This window comes from Seriola lalandi, unplaced genomic scaffold (assembly GCF_002814215.2).
Source record: "Seriola lalandi dorsalis isolate HSWRI2012SDOR001 ecotype SW California unplaced genomic scaffold, Sedor1 jcf7180002054763, whole genome shotgun sequence".
Lineage (NCBI taxonomy): Eukaryota > Metazoa > Chordata > Actinopteri > Carangiformes > Carangidae > Seriola > Seriola lalandi.
The window spans coordinates 786,617-803,749 of NW_019525316.1; the positions used below are offsets into that span (position 1 = coordinate 786,617).

Consider the following 17,133-nt stretch of genomic DNA (forward strand, 5'->3'; position numbering starts at 1 on the left):
AAGAAAGAACAAAAAGACAGAGAGAGTTGAGGACTGGAGAAAAAGGGAGGAAAAAGTGAGCAGATAGCAGCAGAATGATACAACATGTATCTTACCAGTCACAGTGTAATTTCTGGGTCCATCAGTGTGCGTTACTATGGTTCCAACACCTGTCTGGTTCAAGTGGTATTGCTGTATGATTCCATTGGGATGAGTAGGTTCAGACCAGCTCACATGAAGGGAGGAGGGACTTAAAGCTGTTACCACTGGAGGCTGCACACCCTCAGGGACACCCTGGACTGTGACTGCCACCACCTAAACACACACGTGGACATGGAAACACACAAAGAGGCTCAGAAGCACACACACAGATGCTAACAGAAGGAAACACACACATACGATATAAAATATAACACATTTCTGATATTTTACAGAATGTAAAAGTAGTCAATAACAGATGGATTTCTGCTGTCATCATTTATGAACGTAATTAACATGATCACAACCTAATAAAATGCTGCATCTAAATTCAGGGCTTCTCTTTTTGAGGTAATAAAGACCGTGTTAACAATAGAAGAAGACATTTGCAGGTGCTGGTGCAATTTATTTCCAAAAAAATAAAACAGAAAGATGAGTAAAATGTGGACAGCAAGACATTATGATGATACAACTTACAGCTAAATATGGCCAAAAAAACATCCACTATGCATGCTATGGAAAAACCATACTACAGCACCATGAGCTGTTGTATTTGACCAACACAGTGAATGTACTATTACATATTACTGGCAATTTTACCAAGAGCGGTATACCAGTCTGAGAATACTGGACATTAACAGTTTGTTGTTTCCAGTTGAAGGATCATCTCTCCAGAATGCTATTCTATCACCCATTCTGATAGCGACACAGATGCCCTGCCTTAAATGATCTGCTCGATTTAACATTTGTGCATGACAAAGAATCCTATTGAAAACTGTTTCAGCAATGCCACCTGTAATAAGCTCTTTAATTATGTTGGCGGTGGGGAAAAAACATAACAAATCATCAAGCAATCCCCTGTTAGGCTCAGGTCATACAAAAAAACTGCTGCTTTTTCGTACATTTTTGTGAGTGACCATCTTATTGTAAATTCCTAGTGTAGTATCTGTTGGCCCCTGTGAACACTGGGTGAATGTGGAGACCACAGAATCACAGGGCAATCTGCTGCTAATGGCAACAGGGATATCCTGCCTTAATAGACTGTCACTAGCACTTCCCCCACCTGTCCTACACAGTGCTATGCAATTAGAACACTGCTACTACAACTATGGAGACACACATGCACGTGCACACACATAAACATACACAGGTACATGCAGGTATACACACACAAACACAAAGAGGTGGAGGGGAGCAAACAGAAAAGGAGGCAGAGAAGAAGAAGATAAGGAAGATGCAGGGGAAGTGTGTTTCAGTGTGCTTTCAACTCAGATGCCTGTCAATATTTTTGCTCAAAATGTAAATAAAAGCCATATAACCAACCTAAGTGGTGCTTTGGTGGACAACTTAACTCCGATTTACAGAAATTAGGACCCAGTGTTGAGCAGTACATGGATACGGGAAGATTACAGTCAAATGTGGTTACTAAAGAGATAGATGCACATGGGTAATCTGGATTCCTTTTGGGGTGCAACTAACTAACTAGTGATGCTACCTATCTGTCTTTGATCCTGTTTGATTTAAAATGTTTGATCCATGCATAGTTTATCAACAGGGTAGACTGAATATCTGTATACATAAAAAAAACATGCTTCACTAGGATACTCTTCATCCAGTCCTTCTCTCTGTATTCAATGGAATGGAAACATGGAGGGACAGAGGAAAATGGGGTTGTGAGAGGCATACAGAAAAGAGAGAAGGGGGAATACTGGACACCAGATGACAGTTGTTGTAAAAGAGAAACTTGTGTTTAGATAGTGGGAAGGAGTGAGGATGAGAGAGGTTAAAAAAGGAAAGAGACAACAGTTGGGAGAAACTGGAGAGTGCAGCATTAAGATGGGGAATGACAGGAGACGAATAGCAGAAAGAACAGGACAAAAGGATGCGAAGACAGAGGAGGACCAATCGCTGTTCCTTCCTCTCTAAGTGACCAACCGTATTAGATCAGCACCTTCTGTTGTCACAGCAGGTGTGTGTTTGTGTGTGCCTGTGTTTGTTGTGCTGTGCCTGTGTGTGTGTATGTGTATGTGTGAGGGGGCTGATGCCAGGTAATTGCAGTGGTGTATTAGGTTAGCCCAAGTTATCCCATAATTGGGACTGTTTGGCCAATTTTCACTGGTGTACAAACTAATTCCAACTCACTCCCCTTCCACCCTGTGCTCGGAGTGTGTGCTTGTTTGACTGAACATATGTATGTGTGAGAAAGAGAGGTGGACAGAGAGAACATGGAAGACAAAGACTGAGTTTGTGGTGTAACTGCGTATAGCTTTATGAGGGGACAGTAAAAGACCACTTTTCCATTCAAGTGAATGGACAGAGTTCTCCTGTTGGTCATGTAGTTCTCCTCTAAATGGAGAAAGTTTCCAGCCATGCAGATAAAACAGGACAATGTGCAGACATTAACTTAAAATCACGTGTGCAGACACCCACAATTTAAACTTCTCTTTTTCTCTTTTCACCTGATGAGCCAATACCGAGAGTTATTGCTTATCACTTTGTAGTAAAGCAATTATGGGTTGTATATCTCTTTATATTTCTTGACCTCAACAAGTCTCTCCTCATCCATGGGTCACACAGCGACAGTCAGCGACAGACAGCAACAAAGACAGCAAGAGGTGAGGAGAGGGAAGTCGAGCTACTACGGGAGGTGGGAAGTACAAAACAGCCTTTTCCCTGGAAAAATATTTGACGCGCTCCAGCACACCTAGCTGCCGCTGAGCCGCCACCGGTGTGAGGGTTGTACATAGATAATAATTGGGGTGGCTGTTTTGACACATGCTGTTATGCAGCGCTATGTTTTGGTCTCATCAGGTCAATTTTATATGATATATATATATGATTTATATTTTATAATTGTAGTCACTTAAACAAAGTAAAGTTAGACCACAGATAAGAAAGGACGAATGAATGCATTACTGAAATACTTTACTATTCCTACCACAAGCAAACAAGTTCAGACACTTAGCCTACTAGTCCACCCAGTCTGAGATAGCAGAGAAATAAAATAAATGAGCTAATGTTGTAGAGTGAAGAACCAAAAGATCTTTAGTTTTCAGAAACTACAGCTTAGTTTAAGTGAAATGACCTTATTGTTCAATATGGACAAAGACATTGCGACAATGAAATGATAACTGCTATGTTTGATTGAGATGTGTAAGTATTATGGTATACATTATGTAGTCTAGTGATTGGCAGGTCACCTTAGCATCAGATTTTGCACAGGTTTACGAGCTTTACCTGGGCTCCACTCTTTGCACTGGTCTGGCTGCTCACGCTCTAAACATCACAAGAGTAATGACTCTAAACACAGTCTACTAGTTACTTACAAGTGGCAGCCTAATCATAGGATGTCCACTGATATTTGAGGATGTCTTTGAGGGAGCCAGCCACAGTAATGTGGATGGAAATGCAATTATATTCACAAATCAACATGTACTATCACTTGTAATACATTTACAGAGACAGAATCACAATGTGTGTACATTGTGATTCTGTTACTGTCTTATGAGAATTGTTATACATCTTTCTTTCTCTCTTTATCTCTCTGAAATGTACCACTCCTTCCTTTATCTGTGTCCTACATCCATTCATTCCTATTTCATCCATGTCATCTTTCTCCCCAGCATTCATTTATTGTATACATTAATCCATCCATCATCTATTTATCTATCAACCCCTCATAACTAGTTCAACAAACTGTACCTCCATCTCATCCTCCATCATCAACCCCTCCATTGACAGAGCTGCAGGCTTCCTCTTTACGTAAGAACGTGCTCATCAAAATAATGAGATGTTAAATTAGCTTTAAAAAAAAAGCCACAAAGACAATTTTCAACGTGAGCTTTCATCACCTCTAAGCCGGAGAAATTAATTGTTGTGGTGATATCAGCTCGGCTACAGCCAGAAAGATAGCAGGGGGGAGTTCTGTGTGAAGCTATTATGGACGCTATCACAAACATCAGGTAGGCTCAGCAAATCCAGAGCCTCGCGTACAGAGGGAGAGCGGAAACAAGGCTAAATAACAACTTGTTCCGACACGGGAACAGTACAGAGTTCACACAGTATGGAAACATCACACACTGTAATTTCTTAGCAACAAAAGTCAGGCAAGTTTAGAATTTGTAAAATATCACTCGCACAACAACCATGTACCTGAATCATGTTGCAAACAGTGTTTAGACATCAGCATCTGATGCGGCTTTTACAAGAGGGTGAAAGGGCATTTAGCTGAAAGGTCCTGTCCAAACAATGGATCAGAGGAGCGGCAAAAGACCAATGCTGCAAGGTTACTTTTGTAAATTTACCTAGTGTGAAGTAGTAAGTTGCATGTCCAAGCAATTTCTCCTTGACAGAGAAAGGGAAAAAAATTTTGCACATTTGTATTTAGATAGGTGTGTGGGAGAATAAGAATAACATTGTTGAATATTATGGTAAATGTACTGATTATTGTATTATAAGTGGCGATGAAGCTGATTTTTGTTCCTTGACAAGAAAAAAAAAACACTGACAAGACACTGGCCCAACATTGATTAACAAAACATCAACATATGTATTTTCTCCTTTCATCTATCAGATAATGCAAATAGCAATTAAAAGAGCGAGCAATGTTCACTCTGATTTCTCTCTCTCACACACGCACACACCAACATACTTTTTTTAGGCCTCTTTCTTGTCCTTCAAGTGATACACTTAAATTAAAAGACTGAACTAAAATACTGAGTAAAGTGGTGCTCAGTTCAGTGAAGCTCAGTCCATCTTTAGAGGAGCCATCAGATAATCATACAGGGGAATAATGTCTTTATAAAAAGGGGTGCTACAACAGTAATGTTTTGGAAAGTGTGCGAGAGTGTGTGTGTGTGTATGTGGATAGATTGGTGTGACACAGAGACAGAGCTCTACATTTAAGGCTGGCAGGACAGAGACCATCAAATAGCAGTTGGAATAGAGTTGGAATCAACAGAACAGACAATTCTTTTCCAGTTAAAGGTGGATCTTACTGTCTTTTTGTACAAAATATCTACAATATTACTTTACAATGTTATATTATAACAATTAAGGACATTGCAAGTGTTGCTAATCAGTGCGAGACACTAATTTGTTTTCTCAGTAGCTGATACGGGGATTTCAAGCTTTATGAATAGGCAGGGCAGCCCAGTTCTGTGTATTTGCTTTGAACGCTCCCCCTGAAACTCCCCGAATAACTTCAATACTGATACAGACATGGCATCATATTTGAGGGACAGGTAAACATGAGGTTAGCCACATATGCTGCTAATGAGCTAATACTGTGATGTAACATAAAAAATGTTAGTCTGACAAAGCAAAACTATTATAGCACTGACCCAAACATACAAAGTCTTACCTGTGTGCTGTCTGTACAACCAGCCCGGTTACAGACCCTCAGCTGGTAGCTGTATTCCTGAAAAGGCCTGATCCCACCCACATCAGTGAAACTATTTTCATCACCACAGTAACGCTCTTGTCCATCCCGCAGTATAACATAGTGGGTGATGTTCCCTGGTAAAATGGTAAAAGTGGTTTAATTTTTGACAATTAATGGCAGATTTTTCTCAATATCTATATCTTTGAGTCTACATGCACATTAATCATAAATAGCCGTCTACTGATGTTAATTAACTGATCAACAGAGAAGGCTTTTTATTACTAGTTTAACATCCAAACACTAGTGACACACATATACACACCATTAGGCCGTGCAGGTGCTTGCCATTGTAACTGGATGATGTCATCGCGTTCACCAAGGCGACTCCAGCGGGGCGGTGCCACACCCCATGGTTTGTCTTCACTGGTGGTCACTGTTGTAAAATCACTGGCGCCTCGTCCAAAACTGTTCCAGCCCCTCACTCTATACTCATAGGTGGTGAAGGGCTCCAGGTTAGAGTCTATTTAAGAGTAAGAAAGGACAGAAGAAGGGGAGCAAGCAAGACAAAAAAATAAAGTATGATGGGAGGCAAGAAAATATCAACAATAATCTGTCAGTAAGATTGTCAACACATTGGTTAATGAATATCACCATTTACCAACACCATAACATCTGCAGTATATCTGCAGTAGTGTAAGTTCTAATTCCAGTATGCAAACAATCATGTTGTAAAAAGGTCTATCTAAAACAGCTCATTTTTTCATAAAAAAATATGGGACTGATAGAAACAAGACCTATATTTATTGTGGTTAAAAGTAACCGGAAAATATCCAAAATAATAAACATCACGACATGGAGTTTGTATCACCTAAGATTTGATTTCTTTGGTGCATTTCATTTTAATGAATGATGTTTGTGAATGGGGATAAGTTGCAGTAGTATGCGACATGGCTTCAGCACAGAGCGAAGCGATTCAAAATATACTTGTGAGGTCCTCACCAAGCAGATTACAAATTTAAAGACAGCATGTAGCAAAGTAATTCTGATGGATTTGTGCACAGTATATGCTATTCATGAAACACATGACAGATGTGCTTATAAATAACATAGTAACAATAGTTCCATCGTTGCAACTGTACTGGGAGTTGTATTGCCAATGTACGCGCATGTTACAACATGAACATACACGACATACACTACACCACATACTGTACATGTATATGCACTATCACAGGTGCATAGTCGATTTCAGGCCTGAGGCATTCTGGGAGATAGGTTGTCACGGCCCTTCTGGTGAGATATACATACAGGACCATATATACATACAGATGCACGTGCACACAATTACACACATATGTGCATTATTTTTAGGAGTGTTAAGGGACTACTGCTGTAAATGAGACCATGCTTTAACCACCGGTCTGGGACTTTTGTCTTTACTACTGTGATAACTGAAGCAGGAAAATACACATAGTGACACACACATGTAAATAAAACACTTCATGTGTTTGCATACATACATGCCTAAAAACTGTCATTCTGCGTTTGACTGGATTTATTGATTATAAATATAAGTTGTGTGTGAACACAACAGTATGTATTTAAAACATTAATTGTGGCGCTATGCGTTATCTACCTTAGGTTTTTCTCCCAGAGAAGTATAGCATATCATATGTGTGTGAGTGTGTGTGAGTGTCTGTGTGTGTGCATGAGAAACATCTGGTGTATGGTGGGTGGCGACAGCTTTATGTGCCTCTGCCCAGATGGTGTCACAGCATCACCTAGAAACTCTTATCCTAACCACCCCATGCCCCCCCCACTCCTGCCTCCCCAACACACACACACACACACACAACAGAAAAACATACACAGAACAATATTCACAACAGAGGGACACTTAAATAGTAACTAAATTGACACAAATACACACAAAACACATGTAATTATAACCACCCACACACATATAACACACACAACCACAATTAGTTTTGATTAAACAGATGTAACTACCCAGATAAATGGTGTGGACAGACAAAAAATCCTGACACCTACAAATACCAACACACACACACACACACACACACACACACACACACACACACACACGCACGCACGCACGCACGCACGCACGCACACGCACACGCACACTCCTACTCCCTTTGGGCTGATAAATAGTACAGAACATTGAAATAGCTTTTAAGCGCCCATCTCTAAGTTTTAATGACACACAAGTGTACAGCACAGAGAGAGTTACCACGTTACAGCTATTAATGTACATTGCAACAGCTGCCTTGGTGTGTGAGTGAGTGTGTGGAAGGGCATCTGTCTCTAAAGCCCGTTGATTGCAGCGGCCGACACATTTAGAGTAAATGCAGAATTGGTTTCTGCAAGCTCTCATTTTCTATGAACAATGTTATTCACAGATGGGTACATCCTGTATTAAGGCTGTCATGAAATCAGATTTTCGCAACACGATTATCATGGCCAAAAGAGTTCCAGATAACAATATTATTGCGATATCTCTACAAAAATGAGGTAATTATAATAATGATAATGCTATCAGTCAAATTCATCTTTAACTTTGTTAATTGTGTGTTTTGTGTCTTTTCTGGCAAGAGTCTGTAACCATAACTGTACAAAGGCTAGAAAAACAACAATAACACTTAATGGATAGTGAAAAGGCAACAAGATAAACTGATAAAAGATCCACAAGGCTGTCATCACAATATTATCATAATATTTGTATTATCAACACAATACCAATATTTCATTTTTTATCACAGTTATCATCAATGCCAGTACACTGCGACACCCCTACTGTGTATTAGTTGTTGTAGTGTCTGAGAGGACTGAGGTGAGAGTCTGGATTTCCAGCAGTCATAGGTCAGAGTGACGGACGCAAATGCATTCTGGTCCAAATGTTTAAAACTCAAATACATCACGACAATGTTGCTGAACTGAGGCATTCATTTTTTCATCATATTTCAACTGCAACATTATGTAAAAGAAAGCTATATCAAAGGTGGAAGGTGTACAGAAGCTTATTGTGTGTTTTCACTCAGGTAACTTGATTTGATACTTGAAACTACAAATCTGGATAAGAAGAGCCCCCTCAAGACTTCCTCTGGGAATGAGTAGTTTGAAATAAGCAGGTGTTTAATCTGCCTGGCTGATCACTAACTGACTCACAAGCAGCTAAAACTTTAGTTTTTCAAAAATTTCAACAAATGTTTGAGGCAGAGTGCAGTGATGAGCAGTGATGACTTGAAGAGGAAGCTCACAGGAGGGATTTGGGGATACAAAAATCCCTCAAAGGCACATTAAAAATTGTTTTAAAGGTAGATGATAAAACAGCTAAGAGGTGGTAAAACAGTGAGGGTCAGAACGGGGGGCTTATTACCAAAGACTCTTACAAAAGTGACATTCACTAGATGAATGAAAGTTCAAGAAAAAATTAAATTAAATTAGCTCAATTAGGCTAAATTATGGCCTGTTTTTCCACTGAATACACACCAACACACAAACACAGACACGCACACAGAAACACACCAATTACCTGTATATGTAAATCTGCTGGCATCTCCGCTGTACACTATTTCCTCATGTGACAAGCACAGGCTTCCCTCATATCGCAAGTTCTCAGTGTGTGTGTGAGGGTATATGTCTCCCATTTCGTATGTGTTATCACTTCTGTTTGTATCTGGAGACAGGCCTGTTGTAAGAGTTTCCTGTGTGGTGCTGATGTCATGTGAGTACATTGTGGAGGGTGTGTCAGTGTGTGTGTGCGCAGACAAGACCCATGTGCAGGCGGTTATAGATGGATCGAGGTCACAGGAGCCACAGTAAGCTGTAGATGCTGCAGCTACAGGACACATGGTACCCTGCAGACACTGGTGCTGGACAGAGGAAGGAGGGAGAGACAGAAAGAAGGAGAGAATAAAGAGGAGGAAAGGGGATGGGGTGGGAAGAGGGAGAGGTTAAATAGTATATGAGCAGTTACACAGCAAAGTCAGGGGAGTGGGACTCAAAAAGGGAGAAAAGTGAAACTATGAGCTCGAAAAACTTTACTTTCTTTAAATGAACAGTCTCTATGTAGTCTCACTGTACATATTAACTACCACAGAGTCTTACATGTTGTAAGCAAAAACTGTAGAAACCTGAATCTGTCTGTTTCTAACACACACCTTTACTTGCAGAATGTAACTATGTGCGTGATTGTGTGTATGTGCGCATGATCCTTAATGACATCATTAGAGCTAATGAGAGTTCCTACCCTTTGTCCCTGAGTGTGTGCGTGCCTCCATGTGTGTATGTGCATAAGCGTGTGCTTTTCTCATGCTGACTTAGAAACACACAAACACCACATGACCCCAGCTGATAAATGGAAGATGGCCCAGTCCCCAACTCCTGATGTGACAATGTGTGTGAGTTTTAGAGAGAGAAGAAGAAGAAAGAGAGAGAGAGAGAGAGAGAGAAAGAAAGAGAGAGAGAGAAAGTGAGAGTGAAAGAAAGAGAGAGAGAGAGAGAGAGAGAAAGAAATTCTGCCAATGTCCGTTAGACATGTAATTCCTGGGTCTTTTTTATGTAGTCCACTATCTATTTCTGAGGCATGGGAGTCACTTGTGAATTTTATTCCCATTTTTATTGGCACTTGATGTAAATTTCCTATTAATAGATGTTTTTCAATTGTAACTGACTAGGTCTCTTTGTACTTTTAGTAAATTTAGTTTTTGTTGTTTATATGTCACTTCTCCTCAGTAAAGAACTACAACTAATATACAGTACACTATGCAGGAAATACAGATACACAAGAAAGATAAAACAGTAACTAGAATGAGTAAAATACAGGCAAAACAACACCACAGACATTGGAAAGGTCAGCACTTTTAGTGGAAATTTCAACTGCAGCGAAGATATGATGGACCTACGGCACCACTGGAACACTATACAGCCTCATCCACTGAACATGACGGAAAAAAACACAGAGACAGAGATACAGACAAACACGTCTCACATACCTGCATTGACAAGCCAGGAGTGGGTCGATCAGCACACACGTGTCGTTGAGGGTTGTAGCCAATCCCACTGCAGCATTGTTCTTCCTGATGTATGACCTTTGACCCACAACACTGCAGTGTCACAGTGGCATTGCCAGCAGGGTGCATTGTGGGATACCCGTCTTTGCCCACACAACAAAGAGAGGTTGAAGAGTTTATATACTCTTGCCCACAGCAGACAAAACCTAAAGACAAGAAAAAATTTTTGTTTTAGCTGCTTTTTCATTTTACTTTACTTTCACTTTACTGTAGCAGGAAATTAATTTGTACGGTACACCTTTCACTGTTGGCCATTCTATTGTTTTCCTCATGAACTCTACTTATCCTCTGCTGCTCTGCTTCTCCACACAGGGCATCTAATACGACTCATGCTTTTATTCTGCCTCTTTCTTTTTTTCTCCTGTCTCTTCTCATCATACCCTCTCCTCATTCCTCAGTTCCTTTCCATTCACCTCCTCCTCTTTTACACTTGTCCTCTCTCCACACTGTAAAAACATTCAGTCAACACTTGGCTGTGTTGTCTCTCCTCTCACTTCCCATACTCCCTGTTCCTGCTCTATTCGATCTCTATTTCCCCATCTGCGCAGATAGAGTATTTAAGCTGCTCTAAATATTAGTGTGCATTTACTCTTATCAACGCTTCTATACATCCTCCTCTCCTCTCCCTCCTCTGCTGCTCGCCTCTTTTCTTCTCCTGTATTCATCTCTCTATACAGTAGCAATATTCAGTCTATGCCGTCAGAAAAGTGCAGGGGAAGAGGAAGTGTGTTTTTCTGAGAGCTGCCATCTCTGACAGTGATAGGTGATGTCTGTCTGCCACCACTTCACCTTCACCAGCAAGGTGACATTTAAAATACATGATATCACCCCATTTCCGTGTAAAGGTTTTGCAAGTGTATATCAAATTTAAAGCATGTTTCTTCACTTTCTCCACTTCATATTTCAAATACAAATAACTTGAATCACTTGGAATGACAAATTAAAAACTGTTTTAGTGTCTGCAGATTTGAGGTTGAAAGATACTAGGTGGAGAAAATAATGTTGAACTAAGAAATAAGGTTGAACCGGTCTGGTTACTATGACGTCAGCATAGCTTAGTTGAGGGGCCAGTACTGTCATGCTTTGGCCTTGCAATGGATTAAGGCTATAATATTGTCCTGCTATAATACTGAGTCAGCAACCACATGCTGTGAGGACGTATTAGAAATATAAATGAGCATGGCACGGCACGGCTAAAATATCACAACTGTAATGATGGATGGAGGACAAATCATGTTTTAATGAGAAGTAATAGCTTCTCATTTTGAATCAGACTGAAAAACTGCTTGGGATTTTGTTTATTTTACAGCTAAAATAATCTAACTTTCATAAGGTATTTAGCTTATTTATCCTAACAGTTGATGACATGCTGATCTGTGGCACTATCTACCCCCAGCTGTGGTGCCCATTTTATTTGACAGCAGACATTACACTAAGTCATTGCTTTGTATCATGGCCTCAGCCTTTAATGGGGCTGCAGCTAGTTGAGGAGTGATAAATAACTTATTGTTTAACACCCTAATCAGCATTCACTCTTTGAGCACAGGAAATGCTGTTAATTTAAGCAATCATTTCACTTAAAGGCCAAAAGTGGAGAATGGTGCTGCAGTGCATTATATCCTCACTGTATCCATCACAGGCACCATGTGACAGGAAAATGCATGTGTATGTGTGTGTGATTGTGTGACATAAAGGCAGTCTGACGGCTAGTAACTCACTTAGCAGCGGCAGCTGTTGCAGAGCGGGGGCTTGGTGGCCAATTCCCCCAGCGCCTTACTTCAGCTTCAATGACGCGCAAATAAACAGCTCAACACTTTTCCAAAATAGCTTCTCTCCACTTATCCCTCGTCCTCTCGCCATCCTCACCTCTACTCCTCTCTTCCATCCGGACAAAAGGCCCTCCATAACTCACTTTTTACTCATTTACGTTTGCGTCTAGTCCCTGCATCTACTCTCTCAAGTCCAACTGTCTTTCTCCGTACCATCTCACATGGCTCTGTTCAAACACAGCATATCATGATTCTCTCTTTCTGACACAAGGAAATGACAACTTTATCACTTGTAACCTGAAGTTCAGGAGTTTTCCCTTCCTCCTTTCTTCCCTCTCTCTGATTCCTTTGAACAATTTTTTCAACCAATATCTCCCCACCTCTACAGCTGTCTGTCTTTGGCTACCTGTTTTTAGGTTACCCATGTTCTACCTTCTCTTACTGTCTCCTTTTCATTTCTCAGTTCCTACATGTATCTTCTGACCATGTATCTGCTTGTTCCTCTCTTGTCCTCTTCTCTCCTCATCATGTTTCTTCCTCATTTCCACCCCTCTGTCATCCTCTTTTCCTTCCGCTATAACTCTATCGCTCGCAACTCACTTCACAATGTACGTCTATGTCGTTTGTTTACTGTTCTGCAGCTAAACTTCACTATGTATTATCACACATTCAGCAGAAATCCAATCCCTGTCTTTGTGAGCGTTATCTGTGTATGGGTGTATGTGACATGATTGCACATTTGTGTTAACGTTTTGACACACACACCTCCTATTTTCTCTTCCTCTCTGTAAGCTGTGTGTGCTTGTGCAAGCGTATGCATGTGTGTGTATGCGTTGACAACATTTTTATCACACACCTCTTGTTTTCTCTCTTGCATCGCAGAATGCTTCAGCCCTAATCTTCAGATTTATGTTGGATTTGCATACATTCGTTAATAGCATCGGGAGCAGCTCGTCAACACAAGGTGCTTAGACAACGTGAATTATTATTAGGGTTTCAGTCATTCCACTTAATGATAAGTCAATATTTAGCCCTGCCAATGAACTACTGATAAAAATGTGTGTTGTGGATTAGGGTTATCCGAGCTCTCTAGGAGACCAAAACCCCTTCACAACTTTAAACAAACCAAACACTTTTAAATACCTGAATATATTACAAGGGGTTTGGCACAAAGTGCAGAGCAAGTGCGCACATACACAGTTTGTGTGTGCATGCATAACAGCACAAACACAACCACACTGAAGACTCTTCCACTGACACAGACTGGGGGCGCACATCTGCATGCTCACACAAAGCAAGGAGCATTTTAGCTAATGTCACTCTCTGTCTCACGCACACACACACACCTATACCATTTATCTTGCATTTCGTAGACTCTCTATTTAACTCTCATTTTTAATCTCTACTACTAATCGGGGTGCCCCGGTGGCTCACCTGGTGGAGTGCGAACCATTAAGGCTCAGTCCTACCCGCAGTGGCCGTGGGTTTGAATCCGACTTGCGGCCCTTTGCTGTATGTCATTCACTCTCCTGTTTCTCTCTATCACTCCAGCTGTCAATAAAGGCAAAAAATGCCCAAAAAAGAACTTTAAAAAACCCCCAAAACTCTACTACTAATATATTTTTGTTGTATGTGAGTTTTTGTTTATAGTCGTTTCTGATACAAATTTAATACCCAGTGACATCCTGCTCAGTATCTTGCTCCCAACTCATGAAAATTCCTATCAAACAACCAAATATGTTTGTTGCTATGTGTTAGTTAAAAACAGCTCTCATCAAAATATATACACGGTATCAGCCTCAAAAATCCATTGTTGGTTGGGCTGTAGTACACACACATACACACACACAACACACACTGTGTGTGTGACCAGTGTGTGCATGCATGCACTTTGTGCACTGAGGGGACGAGACTATATGCCATGTTGAGAGATGAAATCACAGTGGACTGACTTTCTCACAGAGTTCCCTTATGGACACACACACATGAGGATGTTGGGGCAGCAAGCACACACATAATCAAAGACACACACACATACAGACCTACTCTTTTCCCAGCTGACTGGTTGTCCTCTTGTCTTTCTGATGTCTATTTTTTTTTTATCTCAACAACATTACCAGCTGGGTGTGTGTGACATTGTGTGCATTTGTGTGTAAGTGCATCTTTGTAGTATGTGTCTTGAGTGTTTGCTTGTGTGTGTTTCTCTCTCTCTCTCTCTCTCTCTCCCTCTCTCTCTCTCTGTGTCTGTGTGTGTGTGTGTGTGTGTGTGTGTGTCTGTGTGTGTGTGTGTCTGTGTGTGTGTGTGTGTGTGTCTGTGTGTGTCTGTGTGTGTGTGTGTATGCATGTGTGCGCAGAGCTTAGGTAAATGCTTTGGTGGCACTTATATTTTCACCGCTCTACAGGGATTCACTAAAGAGTGAGACACAGCAAGCAGCTGTTCATGTGTGTTTTAAGTGTCTGTGACAAACATGAGAGAGAAGGGCTGGGATGAAGAAAGAGAAAATGATAAAGAAATGAACAACTAAAAGAGTTAACAAGGTGATAAAACAATTATAAGAGATGTGTAAGTTTTGCTAAAATAAAGAACATAACATGTTGTATTATATAGTTTAGTATGTGCGCCAAAATAATCAAGAACAAAAATGTACGGCGTATGAAACAGATGATGATGGATAAGTAACCTTGTCTCCTCAATTACGGACACATAAACATTTGATCCATTATAGTGATATAAGCACTGCATGTTTTATAGCACACAGACTAGGAGACTCCAGAGCAGACACCTTCAACTCACAGGTAATCCCACATGTATTCAACTATCCAATCCTTACACACCCTGCCATAGACATTGCATCTGACAATACAATGACCTATGGCCCACCTCCTTCAGGTCATCCATCACTGTCAGCAATGAATCTTGGAGTTGGTGAGTTAGGGGTGGTGGCCAGCAGAAAGAGGTTCTCCAGCATCTCTATGACTATATAAATACTTCCAAGACCTCTGTATATCTCCAACAGAGAGACCCTTCTGCTTTTCCACGGTTTAGTGTCAGAACAAACAACTTTTAAGTTCAAGTGCAACTTTTAGCAGATGATGTGAGGCAACAGTGTTTGTTGATCTCAACAAACTGACAGTCCAAATCAAATAATTTATATATTTTTGTCATTGTCATTGTAGTTCGTCATTGTGAATGAAAGTGAATTGCAATCAATGCAACAATGGGCACCTCGGTCACAGAACCTTTACAGAGGGATGACATGCCCCTGTTACTTGAATAAAGTGTAATTAAAACCACTAGTCACTGTGGTGTATGTAGGTATGTAGCACAACTGAAATACTCGATACAGGAAATATTTGCAACTACACCCTGTAGTAATCTATGTGTGTGTGTCTGTGCTCGTGCATGTGAGCTCAATTTCCTCTCCTCTCTTATCTGGAAGTGGAACACACACACACGCACACGCATGCACGCACGCACGCACGCACTGCGCAGTCTGTCCTCATCTCTGTGTTCCTGACAGCCTCTGGTTTTATTCTTGCCAGTCATTAAAGTAAACCTAATAGAAAAGCCATCATCATAAATACATTAACAGAGAGAGAAATGTCTTCCTGTGTTCAAAGAGCACTCAATCTTCTAAAGCATCCAGACGCTGCTGTTTGGAATCCACTACTGTTGGCCATTTGCTTCCCATCATTGATGAGGGGCTTTTGGCAATGATAAACACACACACACGAGAAATACACACTCAGAAACTGTTCTGCTGAATCTTTGGGTAGAAACAATGAAAGGACTTGTGCAGGATGTGCATCTCCGCATAAAGAAATATTCAGATACATACACAGAAACAGATACAGAAAGTGGAGCATGCATGCATCAAGTTGAAGTAATAAACCATGCACACTTGCACACACTTATACACACAAACGCATCCACTCTCACAACTCCGCCAGGCTCGGAGTGAGCTAGCTTAACTACTGGGATAATTTCCCTCCAGCAAATGGTCACTGTGCCCTTGAAAAACATATTTGATTATTACTTTTTCCTCCCCCTCCTCTTTTTTTCTTTTAGCATCATCACAGCCATTTTCATCACGCGCTCTGATGATGGCACGGCAAGGCGCGTTAAGATAACACCCAGCACCGCCAGGCTTTTAACACTTAAACGGTGAAAAGGGATATTCAGATTTGTCCTTGAACGTTTGGATGGGGCCTGCTGGGCTGGGACAGAGGGAGGGAGTAAGGGAAGGAGTTAAAGAAATGCACACATTTTTAAGATTCACTCACTTCAAGAAAAAGTGAGGTGGGGAGGGCATTTATGGTAGCACCCACAGTGAGAGATGGGGTAGGTTGAAGGGCAGATGGAAGAGTTAAAGAACTGCACACTAGAAAGAAAAAGTGTGAAAGGGAAATGATTAGTGGAGCGCGCACAGTGAGGCAGGGGACTTAGGGAGAGTCAGGGAGCAACGGGAGGCCAAAGACACCACACACGTTCCTTTAAACACCATCTAATCTCACCTAAGACTTAGCTAAACATCTTACATACAACCTCAGAGAGAAAAGAAAAGAGGACCAAATGAAGAGCTTAAAAGTTGGTCTTGAACCTACAACACAGGAGGAAATGCTGCACAAAAACTGAGGCACTTTTGTCCAAAAGCAAACAGTATTTAATCTACTTGAAAGTGAAATGAAAGCTGTTTAAACAAACTGG

General features: G+C 40.8%; 1 protein-coding gene across 1 annotated transcript in view; it reads right to left on the reverse strand.

Moving 5' to 3' along the window:
• The window catches only part of ush2a (Usher syndrome 2A (autosomal recessive, mild)), a 152,726-nt gene that overhangs the window by 52,601 nt on the left and 82,992 nt on the right, over positions 1 to 17,133 (reverse strand). The window contains exons 47-51 of the mRNA XM_087178958.1: positions 10,579 to 10,802; positions 9,117 to 9,456; positions 5,883 to 6,080; positions 5,540 to 5,694; positions 96 to 294 (exon numbers count right to left, since the gene is read on the reverse strand). Coding sequence (XP_087035084.1) covers positions 96 to 294; positions 5,540 to 5,694; positions 5,883 to 6,080; positions 9,117 to 9,456; positions 10,579 to 10,802 — 1,116 coding nt within the window. The remainder of the gene's footprint in view (positions 1 to 95; positions 295 to 5,539; positions 5,695 to 5,882; positions 6,081 to 9,116; positions 9,457 to 10,578; positions 10,803 to 17,133) is intronic.